We start from the raw sequence: 17824 nt of genomic DNA, 5'->3' as shown, positions 1-17824 counted from the left end.
CGCAGATTCCGCAGGAGCACGCTTTTCCTGTGGGGTTAGTGTGGTTAGTGAGAGCATCCCAAATTCCCGTTCTTGGGACATTGCGTTCTGTTTCATTTGATCGTTTACCCAGTTCAAATTGTATGCTTTTAATCCAATTAAGCATGTTTATGTTTCTTTGCCAATTGAAACATAATGCATTCATTGTTTTAACAATGCGTGCAAATATTATTCTGCGGGTCTGCTAGCTTTAGCTACACATTTTTATTTTGATACAAAGCTTAAGTACCCCTAGTGTACGGTGGTGGGGCTGTATGGCATTTGGTGTGGGTTTCACTCAGCAATGGTGGCGAAGTGTGAATGCAATTTTTATTTGTTCAGTGCCCTTGATTGACCCCTAACAAACAGATAATTCAATATAATGTAATGGGTTTATTTATATCGTCAGTAAAAAGGGGAAAAACAACAATTCCATTTCAAAAACAAGAAAACAAATCATGTATTGCTATATGTAACTATTCACTAATATAACAAAAGTACATAGTTTATTTGAAAATAAATAATGAAAATCCCGGTCAGTTTGAGGGGTGTGGGCTGCAGTACTGTTGCTGAGGAGAACTTTGAGCTCTCTAACAGGACTGTCAACTTCCGAACACTACCGATGTCTACTACTTCAATCATAACATCATCACAACATCTTGACTGTACATGTTTTACACTGTTAATCTGCCTTCAATCCTACTGTGCAAATCAGCCCATATATTTTCTTCTGGTGAGCATTACCAGAACTTACTTGCTTAAATCCAAAGTATATTGCACAGTCATTTCATAGTCCTGGAGATGATTTTTAGACTCATGAGAGATTCAATACCACCACAGAAATAATTTCTCACTTTATTTTCTTTTTGCCCTGTTTCTGCAGTCAGGTCCATCCCTGAGGAGGGACAGGGACCGTGAGATGGATATTCTCAGTGCTCTCCTGCTCAAAAGTTACCTGAAAAAAAAGAAATTGAGGCTGCTGGGTGAGTAATCCAACTAATGCACTGGCTGCAAGGATCCACCTCACAGTCTGGAAATTAATCCTGACAGTGCCACTGGCACCTGTGGGCAGATCTGTGCATAACTGGCCATAGCATCGCCCATAGAGGGAGAGTTACCATAGAGGGAGAGATAGCATAGAGGAAGAGTTACCACAAAGGGCGAGTTACCATAGAGGGAGAGTAACCATAGAGGGAGAGTTGGAGAGATTGTCCTCGTCTCATTATGTGGCAGAATCTCCTGTGATATGACTGAGCACCGGCAGTCTGTGTACCAGCTGTGCGTTAAGTTTATTTTTCGGATGTGATGACTGTGCAGCTCGGGTCCAGCGCACAGTCTGACCTCGCCAAAACTGGCAGAGAACACAGCAGCATGAGACAGGTCCACAAATGCAGGTAAGCATTAAAATTTAGGGGCAAGAAAAAAACAAAGTATTCTCCTTCATCATGCTTTGAAAACAAATAACAACCCCAAAAGATTACCCCTCCCTGATGCAGGTATGTTTGAAGAAACCAAAATATTACCTTCGAAGAAACTAGAGCAAAAGTAACCATTAAATAATAATAGGAACGTTTCTGACAGGAGATTTTTTAAAAACTAGTTTGATCTGCTCAAACTATACAGCTGTTCTCACTGTAACTGTAACAAAAAGCAGCAGGAGTTCAACACATTTGTCAGAACCTGAGTAAAAATATTGTGTTTGAGTCATTTACCCCCCATCTTTGGATATACAAATGATACAGCTTCATGACCAAGTAAAGCATTAGGCCCTATCCATTTTGAATTCGGCATAGAAAATCTAAATAACGAACGAAACAATTTGCCCTGTAGTACGCAGGAAAATCACATGAAATATGTACCAAAAAGCAGGGGGAAGGATGTTCATAAAGGATATGATGCGTATGTCGGAATCAGGTCATTTAAATGGTGACAGTAGCACAGTGTGCTAGTTCCTTAGCATGGGATTACAGGTTTAAGGTGTTGGAATCTGCTTTGTGAGAGACTGAGAATGTGTTTGAGCCCATATAAGGCATGTTATCAGGTAACAACCTCGCAGGGTGTTGTGAGAAGTGCCTTTGCCTCCTGTAGGTGTGATGCCAGAGTGCAGCTGAGGCAGCAGGTGGGCTGTGGTGAGGCATGGGAACAGTGTGGGGGTGGGGGTGGGGGCAGGGGGGGGGGGAGGGGTGGTGCAGGGGCAGGGGCAGGTCTCTAGTCCTCACAGCCCAGGAGCTCTATACGAAGAGTGATGCGCTCGTGCCACTCCCAAGGGATTACACGCACAAAACGTGCGTAGAAGGGGGCCTCAAACATGTTCCTTTTGTGTACGTTGTTGTCACTGTTGCCTTCGAAAATCTGGAAAACACAAAAGGGTATTGGCAATGAGTAAAATGGAAGAATATTCCATGGTTCGGTTTTTTATCACTGGTCATCACGCAGCGCTTAAGAGCCAGAAGCCCAGATTTTTACATTGGGTGTCATGGGTCTGTCTGCCAGCAGGGGGCAGCAGCGACACAGTGGACAGGACTCCTCAACCCTAGCCCAGGAGATACGCACAGTGGTTCTCATCATTACACACCACTGAATTGATAAATTGAAGTAGATTACAACTCCTTGTTGATTTTAAAGTGGAAACACAATCCAGCATATCTTGCAGCTCTCCAGGACCAGGGATGTGAAGCCCTCTAGTGGAAAAAGCATGTAACGCAGCACCAGGTTTCCAGCGCAGAACACCAGCGTGACCGTTGCCCCCTCTAGAGTGGACAGTGACATAGAACACCAGTGGGAAATCCACAGGAAATTGAGGTTTTTGACTCTGACCTTGTCTGTCCTGGTCTTCTCATCCTTAACTACACTCCAGGACTTGCCGTTATCACTGTACGCCACCTTGAAGGCGGAGACAAACTGCACCACTCCAAAGTCTTTGGCTCCCTGAGTGATGATTCCTGTCAGCCGTTTAGGTGTCTGCATGTCCACCTGCAAGAAGACACGGTTACTGTGACATCATCAGTTTGCAGTTCCAGTATAACGCAGAACAACTCTTACACGTGACTCTTCCAGGGCCATTTTACAATCAAAATTAAGGGGAAAAACAAATAGCGTGAATAAAATATTACAGTGGAATAAGTCTTAGGTCACTGCGTACTAAAGATTAGTTCACTGATTTGTTCAGTAGTACTTGTAGTTTTTTATTTAATTATTTTTCACCTAAAAGATCCTTCAAAAAGAACATATCATTTTCAACGACCCACCGCTAATAACCTGCCCTGCGTGCGGGTTTGGGCCTACCTGCAGCCATTCTGTTCGGCTGTTTGTGGCAGGCGCCCAGGCGTTGGTCTTGCCCTGCTTGTCCAGGCGAGCGTAGTGCGGTTGCCAGGTGAAGGCGTCGATGCCCCAGGTGCTAAAGCTACTGGAGGCGGTGAGCTGCCTGTCTGAGATCAGACGAGACTTCACGCCCAGGGGCTCAGAGCAACCTGCCGTGTTTAAATACACTGTGAACAGAGAGACCGCATGGTAGACAGGGCGCAAGCACGGGCGCATGCAGACACACACAGAGGAGGGCAAGGGCCTGTGCTGTAGAGCGAGCATGCAGTAACGTGGCAAGCAGAGCGGTGTGAGACAGGCATGGTGTGACTGAGGTACAGTGTGAGAGAGACAGGCATGGTGTGATTGAGGTAAAGTGAGAGTGAGACAGGTATGGTGTGACAGTGTGTGAGTGAGACAGGTATGGTGTGATTGAGGTACAGTGTGAGAGACTGGTATGGTGTGATTGAGGTACAGTGTGAGTGAGACAGGTATGGTGTGACAGAGAGTGTGAGTGAGACAGGTATGGTGTGATTGAGGTAGAGTGAGAGTGAGACAGGTATGGTGTGACAGTGTGTGAGTGAGACAGGTATGGTGTGATTGAGGTACAGTGTGAGAGACTGGTATGGTGTGATTGAGGTACAGTGTGAGTGAGACAGGTATGGTGTGACTGAGAGAGTGTGAGTGAGACAGGTATGGTGTGATTGAGGTAGAGTGAGAGTGAGACAGGTATGGTGTGACTGAGAGAGTGTGAGTGAGACAGGTATGGTGTGATTGAGGTAGAGTGAGAGTGAGACAGGTATGGTGTGATTGAGGTAGTGAGAGTGAGACAGGTATGGTGTGATTGAGGTAGAGTGAGAGTGAGACAGGTATGGTGTGACTGAGAGAGTGTGAGTGAGACAGGTATGGTGTGATTGAGGTAGAGTGAGAGTGAGACAGGTATGGTGTGATTGAGGTAGAGTGAGAGTGAGACAGGTATGGTGTGATTGAGGTACAGCATAAAACAGCATGCAGTGGTGAATGCTGGGATGTGAGGTTAGAGCTGCATCTCTTATACTGAAAGTGCCACACTGAGCGAAAAAAATCATGGTGCGGGGCTCCATGGTCTTGGATCACATCCAGAACATGCCAGTGTGGCCGGTAGCTCCATAAGGCGACGCACAGTTGGCGGAGGAGCCAGTAAGAAAGAAAGATGCTGCATGAATGAGCCAATTAGAGAGACGGCATGAGAGAGACAATGAAAGAGAGAGAGAGCCAGAATGAGCAGAATGAGACTCACAGCTGGCAGGAAGGAGTCCAGGTAAATGGAAGACTGACAGGCTAATACTGCGGTGTACTGAATGTGCACACACTCCTCTGCCCTGTGCAGTGATGCCATTCTGACTCAGTGCTCAGTGTTCCTGTGTGGTACATATGTGAGTGGTCAGTGTTCCTGACGGTGTGGTACATATGGGAGTGGTCAGTGTTCCTGACGGTGTGGTACATATGTGAGTGGTCAGTGTTCCTGACGGTGTGGTACATATGTGAGTGGTCAGTGTTCCTGACGGTGTGGTACATGTGTAATTGGTCACTGTATCTGACAGCTTGTGAGAGTGATTACTTTTTCCTGACCATGCGGAAGTGGTGTAATAAAATGGGAACTGGGCTTGCAACTCGAAGGCTACGGGTTTGATTCCCAACTAGGACACAGCCGTTGTACCTGTGAGCAAAGTAGCTGAATTGCTTCAGTAAAAAAACATCCAGCCGTGTAAACAGAATGCGTAAGTATTCTGTGTAAAAGTCGAAATGCGTTGTGATGTGATGTGGCCGCTCCGTTCAGCGGCAGTGGTGATTGGACAGGAGAAGGAAGGAGGTTTACCGTTGAGCTCGCAGCCCACCAGCTCCATGCGCAGCGTGCAGGCCTTGCGGCACACCATGGGGATGATTCGGATGTACTGCGCCACGATGGGCGGGTCAAACGGGTTGGTCTTGGTGCCGGTGTTATCCACGTTCCCCACGAAAACCTGCGAAACGACCGTCCCACAGAACACCTCAGGAAGGAGCCGACGTGATGACCGGATAAAGGTCGTTCCGGTCCGTCGGCCGTGAGGACCAGTGTGGTTACCGCTGCCGCACGCTCTGACCCACAGAGGGGTCCTACCTTTTCCTTCCTTTGACCCTCGGCCCTGAACACCGTGTAGGCACTGCCGTCGAAGCTGTGCGCCACCTTGAAGGCCTTGATGTACTCGGCGGTGCCCAGGCGGCTGGCGCCCTGCGTGACGATCCCCGTCAGACGCACTTTCCTCTGCAGGTTCACCTGAGACGCACAGGAGGCGGGGCTTCACAAACACGCCTGCACAGCCTGGTGTCCCCGTGCCACGCCCCTCAGACTCTACCCCCCGCCCCTGCCTCGCCCCCCGCCAGGCCCCCTCACCTCTATCCAGGGGTTCTTGTCATGTGTCGCGGCGGTCCAGGCGTTGACGATGCCCTGGTTGTTGAGGCGCGCCAGCTCGGGGCCCCAGCGCTGCAGACCCAGCATGGCGTAGTGCACGGAGGAGGCCGAGATCTGAGACTCAGCAATGCCCCCGCCCTCCATCCCCAGCAGAGAGATGCAGCCTGAGGCACAGGGGGAGGAAAAGAGGCCCCCTGCTGGCTGATATGCTCCCCCTGCAGTAGCACCCTCACTGTTCCCAAAAAAGGACTTGATTGTAGACAGGAGCTGATGTAGTGTTTGGTGTGGCTGATGTAGGGCTGGGCGTGGCTGATGTAGGGTTGGGCGTGCCAGATGTAGGATTGGGCGTGGCTGATGTAGGGTTGGGCATGCCTGATGTACGGTTGAGCGTGGCTGATGTAGGAGTGGGTGTGCCTGATATAGGGTTGGGCGTGGCTGATGTAGGATTGGGTGTGGCTGATGTAGGATTGGGCGTGCCTGATGTACGGTTGGGCGTGGCTGATGTAGGAGTGGGTGTGGCTGATGTAGGGTTGGGCGTGCCTGATGTACGGTTGGGCGTGGCTGATACTCACGAAGGTGGCAGTGTTTCCCGACATAGGGCGAGGGGCATCTGCAGTTATAATCTCCCTCAAGGTCATAACAGGTGCCTCCATTCTGACAGGGCTGTGACGCGCAGTCATTCACATCTGCAAACAGATAGCAGACGCACTCGCTGTAGGCAAACGCACTCGCTAAAATATGACCTTTTTCCACCACAGTGTAAAAGATGAAGCCGTTTTTCAAAATTTTGCCTAACAGACCAGTGATTCCACATCTGGATTTTCAGCCTGTTTCCCTCTCAAATACTTATTTTCCAACTAAAGCTAAATTACTCAGCAAAATGATACAATAACAGGAAAAAATAACAATATGTATGAATAGCCGAGCAGACCAATGAGGGCGAGAGTTTTAAAAACAACAGAAGCATAAATGTGCTCTCCTGTCTACGCTTGCTCACCTGTCAGTCAGTAACTGCAATGCCTCCAGACCTCCACTAGAGGGACAACTTGTCTTCAAAATGCCAGAGCTTTAAATTATGCACGCTTACATTTGCTGTGTTAGAATGCTGCATAGCATGGCACAACACAACCGCACCAGTGAGATGAATATGATAAAAAAGTAATATGTGAGATACAGAAAATAAATCTTACTGACTTCAAACAATGAATCATGAGGTGTACAGTAGGCAAGTCATACAAATCATAGACGCCAACAGCAGTACAACACAAACATTGTTAATATCCCTCTGGCCTGCAGAAACATGAAGCATTGAAATATAATTGAGAGATACTAAATAAATAAACCTAGTGTGACTAAACCATGAGTTTATCTGAGTACATCCCCAAGTCTGGAGCTTTGAAGCACATCAGCACCAGACCTCAAAAGGTATTTCATCTGTACAACAGGTCAGTAGACTGAGGTCGTAAAGTCCAATGCCGACATCCTAAATAGTCTTCTGACACTGCAGAGCATGACCTGGGGAAGGGGGTAAATGTATGTCCATGGTAGCGGAACATACACAGAGCCCCGCCCAGCAGAGCTAGTCTGAGAAGGTTCTAGAGAGGACAAGAGATTGAAAGGGATTATCTGCCAGTCTGTGCATATCCCAGAAAGCAAAGTAGCCAGCCTGGGACACCACACACTCCTCAACTCAAATGTCTTTGAAATGGCTGCAATGCTGTATGTGTGCGTGTGTGTGTGTGCACAGTGTGCGCATGTGTGTGTTGGCATGTGTATAGTTTGGGGGAAAGTGTGCTGCGGCAGCAGTGTGTGTGTTTGGATCAGAGGGCAGATTGCTCCACAGTAATAGCCTCCACACTGCTGACTGCAACTCTGTCATCAAAAACCAGGGGCCAGAGCCAAGAGCAGATCAATTCAGTCATGTTTATCAATTCAGCAGTGCTGCTGGCCTGGTCAATACCTGCTGATACCACCTCGCACTAGGAGAGTATTCCTACGCTCCCACCTTCAGTGCTTTAATAGACATAACTTTATTAATATCTGAGAAACTGCACGGGGTACAGGCAGAAAGGTCTGTGCCACACTGAGCGCTTGCATCAGCACTGATATCTGCATCCCCAGCAGGAAGTAAAACAACACCGGCTATAGATTTAATTTACAGGGCATAGTTACAGACATCAATCTACAACCAGATCTGCAACTGCTCCCAGAAGGACTAATAGCGGATACAGAAAAGAGGACTTACTGTCACCAGCCTGATGATACTGAACAAAATCTGTTTATTTATTTGAAGTTTACTGTAAGACTGGAGGCCTGGTGGTGTTGCCTAATCTGGTGTGACCTGGCTAAGCAGCTACAGGGCCTGAGGCTGTTTGATGCTACAGTGAGAGACTGTGCTGACCACAGCCTGCCTGCAGAAGCACAGGCCAGCAGGCAGGTGCTAAACAGAGCGCCGAACCCCCACCCTCACTGGATTCTCCGATTTTCTGACTTACTGTACAAGCGCACCCATCACAGCCCTGAGAATCCAGATGTGTCCACCCACCAAAATGAACCGCTGCCCCAAAAAAGCAACAGGCTGCATCTCTTTTTTTTGGGGAGGGGGGGCAAGTTTCTTGAACGCTGAGGAGAGAGTGTCGTTAGCCATAACGGGGCATGGTCAGGGGGCACTTACTGTTCTGGCAGTGGACACCGTCGAAGCCGGGCTGGCACTTGCAGACGTACTCGCTGAAGACGTCGCCGCGCCGCGAGGTGCCAATGACCTCGCAGACGGCCTCGTTCTTGCAGGGGTTCGGGCTGCAGGGACCTGAGTGCGCGTTAAACACACCGTCAGCGCCAGCATCGCATGCCCACGTGCTAACACGCTAAGCGCAGCATTTACAGCAGGGATGGCACCTCCCAGAGTGCCACGGTACGCGCAGATAGAGAGGGAGGGGCTTACCGCTCTCCGTAGCGTTGCAGGTGTCCCCCGTGAAGCCGTCGGCGCAGATGCAGATGAAGGGGGCGTCGCCGACGCTCGTGACGCAGGTGCCCCCGTTGAGGCAGACGTTCACCTCGCAGTAATCACCTGAGGAGAGGCGGAGCCAGTGTGGGTTAGAAAGCTTCAGCATGCAACGCGCAATACTCGACATGCAGAGAGACCTGTTCCCAGGCTCCCGTACAGCACATGTTTAGACAGGCCTCGTCTGTGTCAGAATGACAGGAAACTGAGAAGTCACACGGCAGGATAATAAGTCACAGTTTGTGTTTGTGTGTTTGGGCAGCCTGGGGTGAGAACGACACTTTGGCGAGCGTCCCGCTCCAGCGCTCACTACTATAAAAGGTCCTGAAATGCAAACGGGGTTCACTCGGGGTCAGAAAAACAACCTTGCAAGACTGCGAGGGAAACATTTCCTCCGACAGAAATTTGAATTTTGAAACGGACCGTGCTGAGCTGGGCAGCAGCGCCAGGCTCCCGCAGGCGTGGGCATTTCCTTATCTGGCCGCAGTCCGTTTATCTTTGCCCTGGAATGTTCCGGCATCCTCCTCCAGTCTCATTGTGCACTGTAAGCCCAAGAGCTACTGGTCTGTAATAATACAGATACCAAAGCCAATGCCTCTGGAGCATGGGATATTTGCAGTAAATATCAGGAAATTAAGTTCCAATTACTCATACTATAGCTGAAGGCAGTAAGTACTGTATGCAGTATCCTGACACCAAAAACAGGTGTAGCTACTGTTACTGACTTCACTGACTTGTTTGAACCAATCAAAAGTATTTTGGGACAAACCATGAGCCAGTCGTCCTCTGCATTCTGGTATTTGACATGAACAGTGTCAGTAATGGCTGTGACAATTTTTTTTTTTTTTTTTTTTTTTTATAGAGAAGTGACCATTTTCAGTTCTGATAATTCAGAATTCTGCGCCAATTAGCTTTAAACCACACCAGAACATCTGGCCAAAAACAGGTTGGAGGAAAACTCAGATCTGTCCCACATTTACTTCAACTGTCAACTTAAAAACAAAATTCAGAACCAAACTAAAAACAAAGTGCATTTGACCGCCTCAATCAGTCCTCCCCACCCAAAACCCAAACAACATAAATCTGTTCAAAGCTTATAATTGAAGAGCCTCAGAGAACAAACTCACAGCAGTGACAGAGAGGAGGAACTAGGGAGGAGAAATCCCCCCCCCTCCCCCCTTAATACAGCTGGGTAAATCTTCAACTTTCCATTTAAACGTGAAACGAAAGACCGCAGGCAAAGGAATGACATCACAATCCACACGTTAGCAGTTTTCACCTGAATGATCTGTGCGGTCTGTAGGACAGCACTGGGTTTGATGTTGTTCAGTTCTGTAATTACACTGTACTACAGGCACTAGGAAGGACTGCTCAATGTCTATAAATGAAGTCAGAATCATGCATAGAAGAGCATACTGCACAATGGCAGTAACAGGCCATTCAGCCCATCCAAGTTAGTTACTATATATTAAATATACCTGGTTTATAAACATACTTTATGCTGTGCCTGTGACTTCTTGTCCTGCCCACAGAGCACAGTTGAAAAAAGAAATGGAACATTTTTCTGACGCACGCACGCACGCACGCACACACAACCAAAGGCCCAAAAGGCTGGATCAATCATTCTGACAACAGTAGATCCTCTGTAGAATAAGGTCAAAATAAGTTCAATCCAAGATCGCTTTCACAGATCAAAGCATGTTTACACAGATAAGGAGAACACAGACTGGCTTACATGTATGTGCAGCATGAGTGCAGCGTCCGGGATGAAAGGGTTCTATAATGTGCACGTGCCGTGGACCGGAGGCAGGTTTCAGTCACAGGCTCCAGGAATACACTTAAAAAGTGCCACTAAGTACACATGTTCCTGCTGTGCTGCCATCGCAGGCACAGGGACTAGCAGCTGTATGATCACACGGCTTGTCAGTCTACTGTGTAGAATGATTTCACAGTAAATTCAATGACTGCAAATATATAGCACACAGCAGTTTACCCTGAGGCAAACCTGAGTCCTGTCAACATGCTTCAGTAATAACAAATATCACGTGCATACCACACACACACACACACACACCCCACATGCCCCGCACGCAAACGCATGGTGGGAGATGGTTAGAGAGCAGGTCCCCTCTGGAGGTGAGGGGCATCTCCACAGCCGCTGGAGGCAGTAGGCGGAGCTGTGACGTCTCGGTGGCGATCTTGCTGAACAATGCCAGTCCCACTGGCCAGCTGGGGCACAGACAGACCCCTATCCGGGCTGAGTTTAAACAGGGCTGGATGAGTGACCCTGTGGAGTGTGCCCCAGATCACTGCTCTGCTCTGCTATTCTTAGCACACAGATGGAACCGTGTTACGTGGGAGCATTCTTTATACAACATGCTTTCAGCTCCACTGCCTGCAGACAGGGGCGCATGCATGCACACGCAAAGGCACACTTAGAACACATGCGCACACACATGCACAGGTGCATGGGCACACAGACACACAAAACACACGCACAGACACACACACACACTACCCTGACACTGTGAGAACTGCATGTTCCTGAGCTTGAGGGTACGTCACCTTTTAGCAAACCCGATTAGAGGGACTGAGTGACGGGATGGGGTGGGGGTGGGGTGTGCTGCTGTGCTTTGGGGGGGGGGGGGGGGGTGTACTCATGCACGATACAGCCCCGCGAGTACGAGGGCCTGTCATCAGTGTCGCACGGAGACTCGCGCCTCACTCACAGCATGCACAGGATATCCACCCTGCAGAACGCACACACGGATCCAGCCTGATTCACACACAGGGGCCCAGCTGAGCCTCTCAACACGCTGTGCAGAGCAGCACCAGGCAACCTGCCGGCCTCCAGCCTGCAGCTTATTCACCACTATAAATAGCCCAGGAAAACGCTCAGAGTTACTCACAGAATGGGGGCCTTTTCACCACAAGAGGAATTTTAATAAGGTGAAAATGGCAGATGCCAGACAGGAAGCCATGGCCAACAAACCTGTCACCTGAAGTATTACCATCCACCCTGAAATCACCGGAAAACACAATAACCGTTCAATCACCAGATCACACAACAACCGCGTAATCACCTACACACACACAAACCTTGAAATACCCAGAGCTCACAGAAACCCTGAAATCAACACAATACTCCGAAACCCTGAAATCAACACAATAGCCTACATCAGAACACATACCCTAAAATCACAACAATCTTATAAATGTCTCTGTAATAACTGCCACTTACCATAAACAGAGCATATCTAGTAATAATCATTTTAGACCCTCAATATTAAACTGCAGTCATTTTGAAGAGCAAAAATAAGTGTGAAATATTCTACTTCTCCAACATGCAAGCAATTATGGACACCTTGCACATGGCCTAGCTCTAAATCTCCACCAAACAGGACCTGACATTTCCTTCAGATACAAACCAAACCATGTTGCAACACTGACAGAGCAAACTTCACACTAACTGTACAAAAAATTAAACATAACAGGATTATAGTGATAACCGAGGCAATGTTCTGAGAAAGGCTGAGAAAGACTCCAGTAAGCCCTTATCTGAGACACCAAAGCCGCAGGTAAAAACAGCTCACAGCACAGTCCGCTTTGGGAACAGCCAGACAGCCGTGTGTTGTGGGGTGTGAAGAAGCTGCTTTACAATCCATGGATTTACAAATAAACGAAACCGAAAGCTAGTAAATATAGCCTCTCCTTAACTTGCCGTCCGTATAATTTCAGAAATTAAAAAGGCTCATTTCCTGTCTCCAGATAGACACAACAGGGCAATGCAACCCCACCCCACACCCCTTATCCTTCTGCTCACAAACCCTCTACTACCAACACCACCTCTGGGGACTCAGTTACATTACATTACATTACATTACAGGCATTTGGCAGACGCTCTTATCCAGAGCGACGTACAACAAAGTGTATAACCATAACCAGGAACAAGTATGACGAAACCCCTAGAGAGAAGTACCGGTCCAAGTACAGGGAACAACCGCATAGTTCAACTTGGACCCTGATGGTTAAACTGATTAACACTAACAACGAGAACGGCAACAACGCAATCTATGGAAAAATAAAAATAAATATAAATAAAAATACAAGTAGTCGTTAAGACAGTTGATGCGCCTAAGTCACCTATGAAACAGCTGCCTAGTTACAACCCTAAGTTTAGTCATTTACAGGGGGGAAGGGAGGGATGGGGAGAGGTGCAGCCTGAAGAGGTGGGTCTTCAGTCGTCGTTTGAAATGGGTCAGTGTCTCAGCTGTTCTGACCTCCACAGGGAGGTCATTCCACCATCGTGGGGCCAGAACAGACAGGAGACGTGTTCTGGAAGTGCAGGTGCGAAGAGGGGGAGGTGCTAGGCGTCCTGAGGTAGCAGAACGGAGGGATCTGGCTGGCATGTAGGGTTTGAATATCTTGTGAAGGTATGCTGGGGCTGATCCCTTGACTGCCTGGTATGCTAGGACCAATGATAGTTATGTGATGTGACATCACTCCTTTTCCCAACCAAGGGAATTCTGTGCTCTGTGACATCACCATAAGCCCCCTTGACAGCTCTGCTCTATGACATCACACCTCCACCTTCCAATCCACAGTGCTCTGGGACATCACTACACCCCCTGTCTGGCCCAGGATTAGTGGTATCTGCAAGTTACTCTGGGGCAAAACAGTTGGAAATTTCTTCAGTGTGTGATATACAGCTTTGACAGCAAAGTCATTGCATGCTTGGAACGAGTGACAGATTTCTCCTCTTCAATAATATAATATTTCTTTGAAGAAATGCCAAGTTCACCAAGAACAGGAAAATCCAGATTCACTGATTCTATGTGGACTTTCAACCTAGGGACTTTCCAGGCAGTATCGTTTTCTGTTGTGGTCTGGAGAGCACAGTCAGCACACTGGTCAGAAGTCACTGTGCTTCACCAAATCTCATAGAGTGACACAGATTTTCAGCAACACCAACATAAACATAATGACATTCTCACACCCTCAGTCTGAGAAATGGTTATTTCCCTATTAAAACATCACCTCTACTAATAAAGACAGAGGCAATATTATCAATACATAGCTACTGAGTTTGAGTCATGTGCACCCACCTCTATCATTGGAAAAAACAATACAGAATTTCTCAAATAAAGGCAAAGCAACTTCAGGGACAGTTTTGTAGAGTATGACCAGTTTTGCTTTCCACACTGAAACTGGTGGGACATCGTAATTTAGGGACCATGTGAAATGCAAGTTAGTGGCTGCCACATGCTGCCCTATGTCCCAGGCCTAAAGGGGGTGGTATGGGCAGAAGACACAGGCTTTTCACTTGACTCAGATGTCCTGAGGAACATTAGATTGAAGGCATGTCTGCAGCATTACGTGCATTATGCGCCTGTACAAAAGGCTCAGTATTGAGGACACGAAGAAGCACTCAGCACTTGGCACACCAGATCCATCTCTGCGTGAACGCATCTGTTCTTGTCCTTTACATGCAATTTGTATGAAGGCCTTGCTCAGGGGAGGGGGAAGGGCCACCCATACCCAACTTCCCCCCAACAACAAGGTTCTTTACTTATACAGTAGTTTTCACCCATGCTAAAAACAACCAGCTAATGAGAAACACATTATCAAAAATAATAAAATGACATCAAAAAAGATTTGTTTCACATGGCTAAATGGTAACTACAACCATTTTGCCTATCTATTGTAATTATCTTTCACTGTTGGGAAGAAAAAGCTGAACCATTAGCTGATTGGAGACTGTAGGGACGGTCAGCAGTGCGCCAAATGCATCCACAGGAACAAACTGTGACCATTTGCTCTGACTGAGCGATAAGGGCCACTGCAGTCCAGACTGGCCCGCCACAGCTCTCTGGGGACAATTAATTCAATCAAAACCAAAGGCCACAGACAGCTAACATCAAGCACTCAGGTTTGATAAATATTGTGCCTGAGACAAAACGAGACTGGATGAGACCTAAGCCAGACACAAAGATAGACCGGGTTCTTCTTCGATGCGGACTAGTTCGATTGTGCAATATTTGTACAGATAAGTGAATATATAAAAACGGAAATTAAGGGAACCACGACTCAAGGACGACTATTTATTTTGCACTGAACTGCTGCATTAAAAACACTTCTTGAGCACAACAATTTAAATAAACGCATTTTGTAATAAATAATAATAAACATTCATTTATAATAGAAAAAAACTAATCCATACTTTCATTAAAAACGAAAACAAAAGTGTCATACGTTTGCATTGCTCACAACCGCACTATTCTTTAAAACAACCAACTAAAATTCCCAAGAGAGGTGGATTAAGATGCCTGTAAACAGTGTTTCAAGGCTAACAAAACAAGCGTACTCAATGAAAACACTTACCCCTCGCCGTGCCAAGAGTACCAAGTAGTAAACAAGTGGCTAGAAATGCTAAAGAAAGCGAAGGGCAGTGGGAGTTCATATTGGACCCTTTTCGTCAGTCCTGCTCCTGAACCGCGTTTTTGTTTGTATATCTCTTCAGAGAGCACAACACTGTTTAGACTTCGGGACAAACTGAAGCAGATGAAGGGCGGCCGCGGCATTAGCTGGGCCAGATGATTAACAGAAGCACGTGTTTCTATGCTGCTATCCAATTAGAACCCAGTTTTAAATAATAACCCACCCCGGGAGGAGGCGGAGAAAGCGTTCTCACAAGTGTGGCGTCAGCGTGCAGCTGGTGAGTGAGGACAGAAAGAGAAAAAGAAAGCTACCGAGTATGTGCGCTTACAAATTGCTGCCTTTATGAAAATTAAACGGAATGAAATAGCGTGTAACCAAAATTGTAGGTTATTTTATCAATGTTATTTTTAAAATCCGGCGTAATATTCAAGCCTGATTTTATTCGTTTTGGATGGAAAGGCTTGGAGCATCCATGGTTCAGTTTAGGTGAATTTATTTTTTGCCATAGGCCTGCGGGTAGCCTAAATAATACTTTTTTGCAAAAATAACTTAATTGTAGAATGTAGGCAACTGATAAATGGCTTCAAACTGGAGTTGTATCGTTACTGTAACCTATAGTTTATGACATAGTTAAAATGTTAAGTAAACAAAGCCGGTGATCAGTCACATTTGCTTTGTAAACAGCACCGACCGTGTCGGATGCAACTATTGATTGATTTATCGTTCGTAACTACTCTACTGTGTTGAGAATTTATTAAGCGCCAAAAAGAACACGTCGCCTTTTGTGTTCGTATTCATATTTTTGAAATTGATCAATTGTTTTTGGTATAGATTTAATTATTGACATTCCTTTCTGACAATAATTAATATAACGGTTGCGTAACAGTGATTCACCTTAGAGAGGTGGGAGTTGTTAAGCGAATAGACAAATTAACTTGTTGACGAGGACGAGGAGCATGCCGGGAGCAACGCATTCCTGAACACATGTTCAGTGATGGTGGAGGAATTTGTTGACAAGTTAGAAGCCCAGCGTGGTTACCAATTGTCTCGAGCCCCGCTGGCATGGAAATATGTGTATCTTTTATGATGAACACAATTCCTAAAAACACTGATCTTCCGACCAGAACAATATTTAAAACTTGCCATGTAGTGTAATAATGCCTGCATTTTCTTCTAATTAAATTTATTTTATATAGCGCTTTTGACGAAGAACTGCCGCAAAGATGCTTCACAGAGAAACAGATGGAAAACTGGACAGAAACGTGAACCCCCAAGAAGCAAGCATGTGAGGTAAAAACTCCCAAGTGCTAGAATAACACTCAAACGGTAGAGAAAAATTCCCGAAGAGGAAGCAATCTCAGGAGGAACCTAGCTACAGGGTGGGCAGGGTGATGCATATGGGCCTGCAGGTTGGTGTCAAGGTGCTGGCCTGGAATGGTCCTCAGTTTAGTCTATTGCACACTTCTGGAGCCAGTTCAGTTCCTGTGTAGTTGTAACAGGGGTGGTATCTCACAGCAAGAGGATGTGCTCACTACACTAATTCTATAAAATAATAAATAAATATATACAGTATCTCATGTAATAGTTTCCAAAATACAATGTTCAGGGGGAAAGTAAGTGGACTACAATAGTATGTTTAATGAGGACACATTTCTATCTCAGTCTTTGTTCAAAAATGAATTTATTTTCTTTGGCCAGTTTTGATTTATCTACATACCTGACCGCATTGCACCTGTGTAATTTAAGGAGATTGGTGAGATGTAGAACAATTCCGTTCAATTGCCACTGAGTAGCGGAAGTGCTGAGGCCTTACATCTGGTAGTGAGCATGAGAGCACGAGGGGTCTACTGCAGACCCCAGATCATTTTAACAGTGTGCCCAGAAGGTAAAAAAACAAACTTTTAAAAATGTCATGATATACCTTGGAAATGGTGGTTGTTGCCGACTGTCACTTCACTAGATTTTAACTCTACACTTGCACTAAGCTACAGTATAGGTTTAAAAATAATACTAATTAAAAAAATTGGCAAAAACATAGAAAAAACCTAGGGCTTGACGTTAAGGTTTTTATTAAATACTTGGTTACTTGCATTGTCTAACGTGTCCCAATTAAAGTAATGAAATGTGAAATCTGCTAAACATGATACTTTGCCACATTTGTTTCCAGAAAAATAACTGGAAAAAACAAGCCAGATTTGCCTATTTTCTTCACCTTGAACAGTAGTCAGACACCTTACAAAATGTTTCAACAGTTAAAGTAATTACCTGTAAAACCATAATATATCCCTTTAGCTGACCATACTGTAGTTGCCTTTATCTGTTAGATATGAACACTGTACTGTTTGAAGATTTCATATTACCTGATTTTTCGCCACCAAGTGGACATTTTCCTGTACTACTTTGGCCTGCTGTACTGAATGTGCCTTTCTGCATGTGTTCCTGATTTTCAGGATCCCACAACCTAAAATAGGAATCAGAAGCTTTTGAAACTTCTATAAAATTGATGTCTTAGCTGACAGTTTTGAGATTTATAGTTGCTGGGTCTAACCATTTGAATCTAATAAATTAAATATATCAAACACAATATTTGTAAAGGAGCCACACAAGAGTCCCATAATGGTTAAAAAACCAAGTAT

General features: G+C 46.2%; 2 protein-coding genes across 3 annotated transcripts in view; one reads left to right on the top strand and one right to left on the bottom strand.

Annotated features, from left to right (window-relative positions):
• Positions 1-391: 391 nt before the first annotated feature.
• LOC118215160 (EGF-like repeat and discoidin I-like domain-containing protein 3) lies at positions 392-15355 on the bottom strand. 2 transcript variants are annotated; one of them, XM_035395615.1, is made up of 10 exons: positions 15132-15355; positions 8691-8816; positions 8424-8555; positions 6322-6435; positions 5732-5913; positions 5459-5614; positions 5177-5321; positions 3304-3506; positions 2836-2991; positions 392-2370 (listed from the first exon to the last, which is right to left on the bottom strand). In XM_035395615.1, exons 1-10 carry the CDS (start codon positions 15208-15210, stop codon positions 2227-2229), a joined length of 1437 nt encoding a protein of 478 aa, XP_035251506.1. In that variant the 5' UTR covers positions 15211-15355; the 3' UTR covers positions 392-2226. The 2 variants fall into 2 exon arrangements, with proteins under 2 accessions (XP_035251506.1, XP_035251507.1); XM_035395616.1 differs by having other exon boundaries at positions 3304-3488; positions 15132-15354.
• A 51-nt stretch (positions 15356-15406) lies between these two features.
• The window catches only part of LOC118215161 (ceramide synthase 2-like), a 28453-nt gene continuing 26035 nt past the window's right edge, over positions 15407-17824 (top strand). The window contains exons 1-2 of the mRNA XM_035395620.1: positions 15407-15465; positions 16385-16478. The gene's annotated coding sequence lies outside the window, so the exon portion shown is untranslated. The remainder of the gene's footprint in view (positions 15466-16384; positions 16479-17824) is intronic.

Source organism: Anguilla anguilla, chromosome 16 (genome assembly GCF_013347855.1).
Source record: "Anguilla anguilla isolate fAngAng1 chromosome 16, fAngAng1.pri, whole genome shotgun sequence".
Taxonomy (NCBI): domain Eukaryota; kingdom Metazoa; phylum Chordata; class Actinopteri; order Anguilliformes; family Anguillidae; genus Anguilla; species Anguilla anguilla.
The sequence above is the reverse complement of the archived record's forward strand: the minus strand, read 5'-3'. Positions and strand labels throughout refer to the sequence as shown.

Coding starts and splice junctions, on each gene's coding strand:
- LOC118215160 (XM_035395615.1), bottom strand. CDS start 15,210: ATGAACTCCCACTGCCCTTCGCTTTCTTTAGCATTTCTAGCCACTTGT. Junction 5,615..5,731: donor ACAAGAACCCCTGGATAGAG/GTGAGGGGGCCT, acceptor TGTGCGTCTCAG/GTGAACCTGCAGAGGAAAGT. Junction 2,371..2,835: donor AGAAGACCAGGACAGACAAG/GTCAGAGTCAAA, acceptor TGTGTTTTCCAG/ATTTTCGAAGGCAACAGTGA.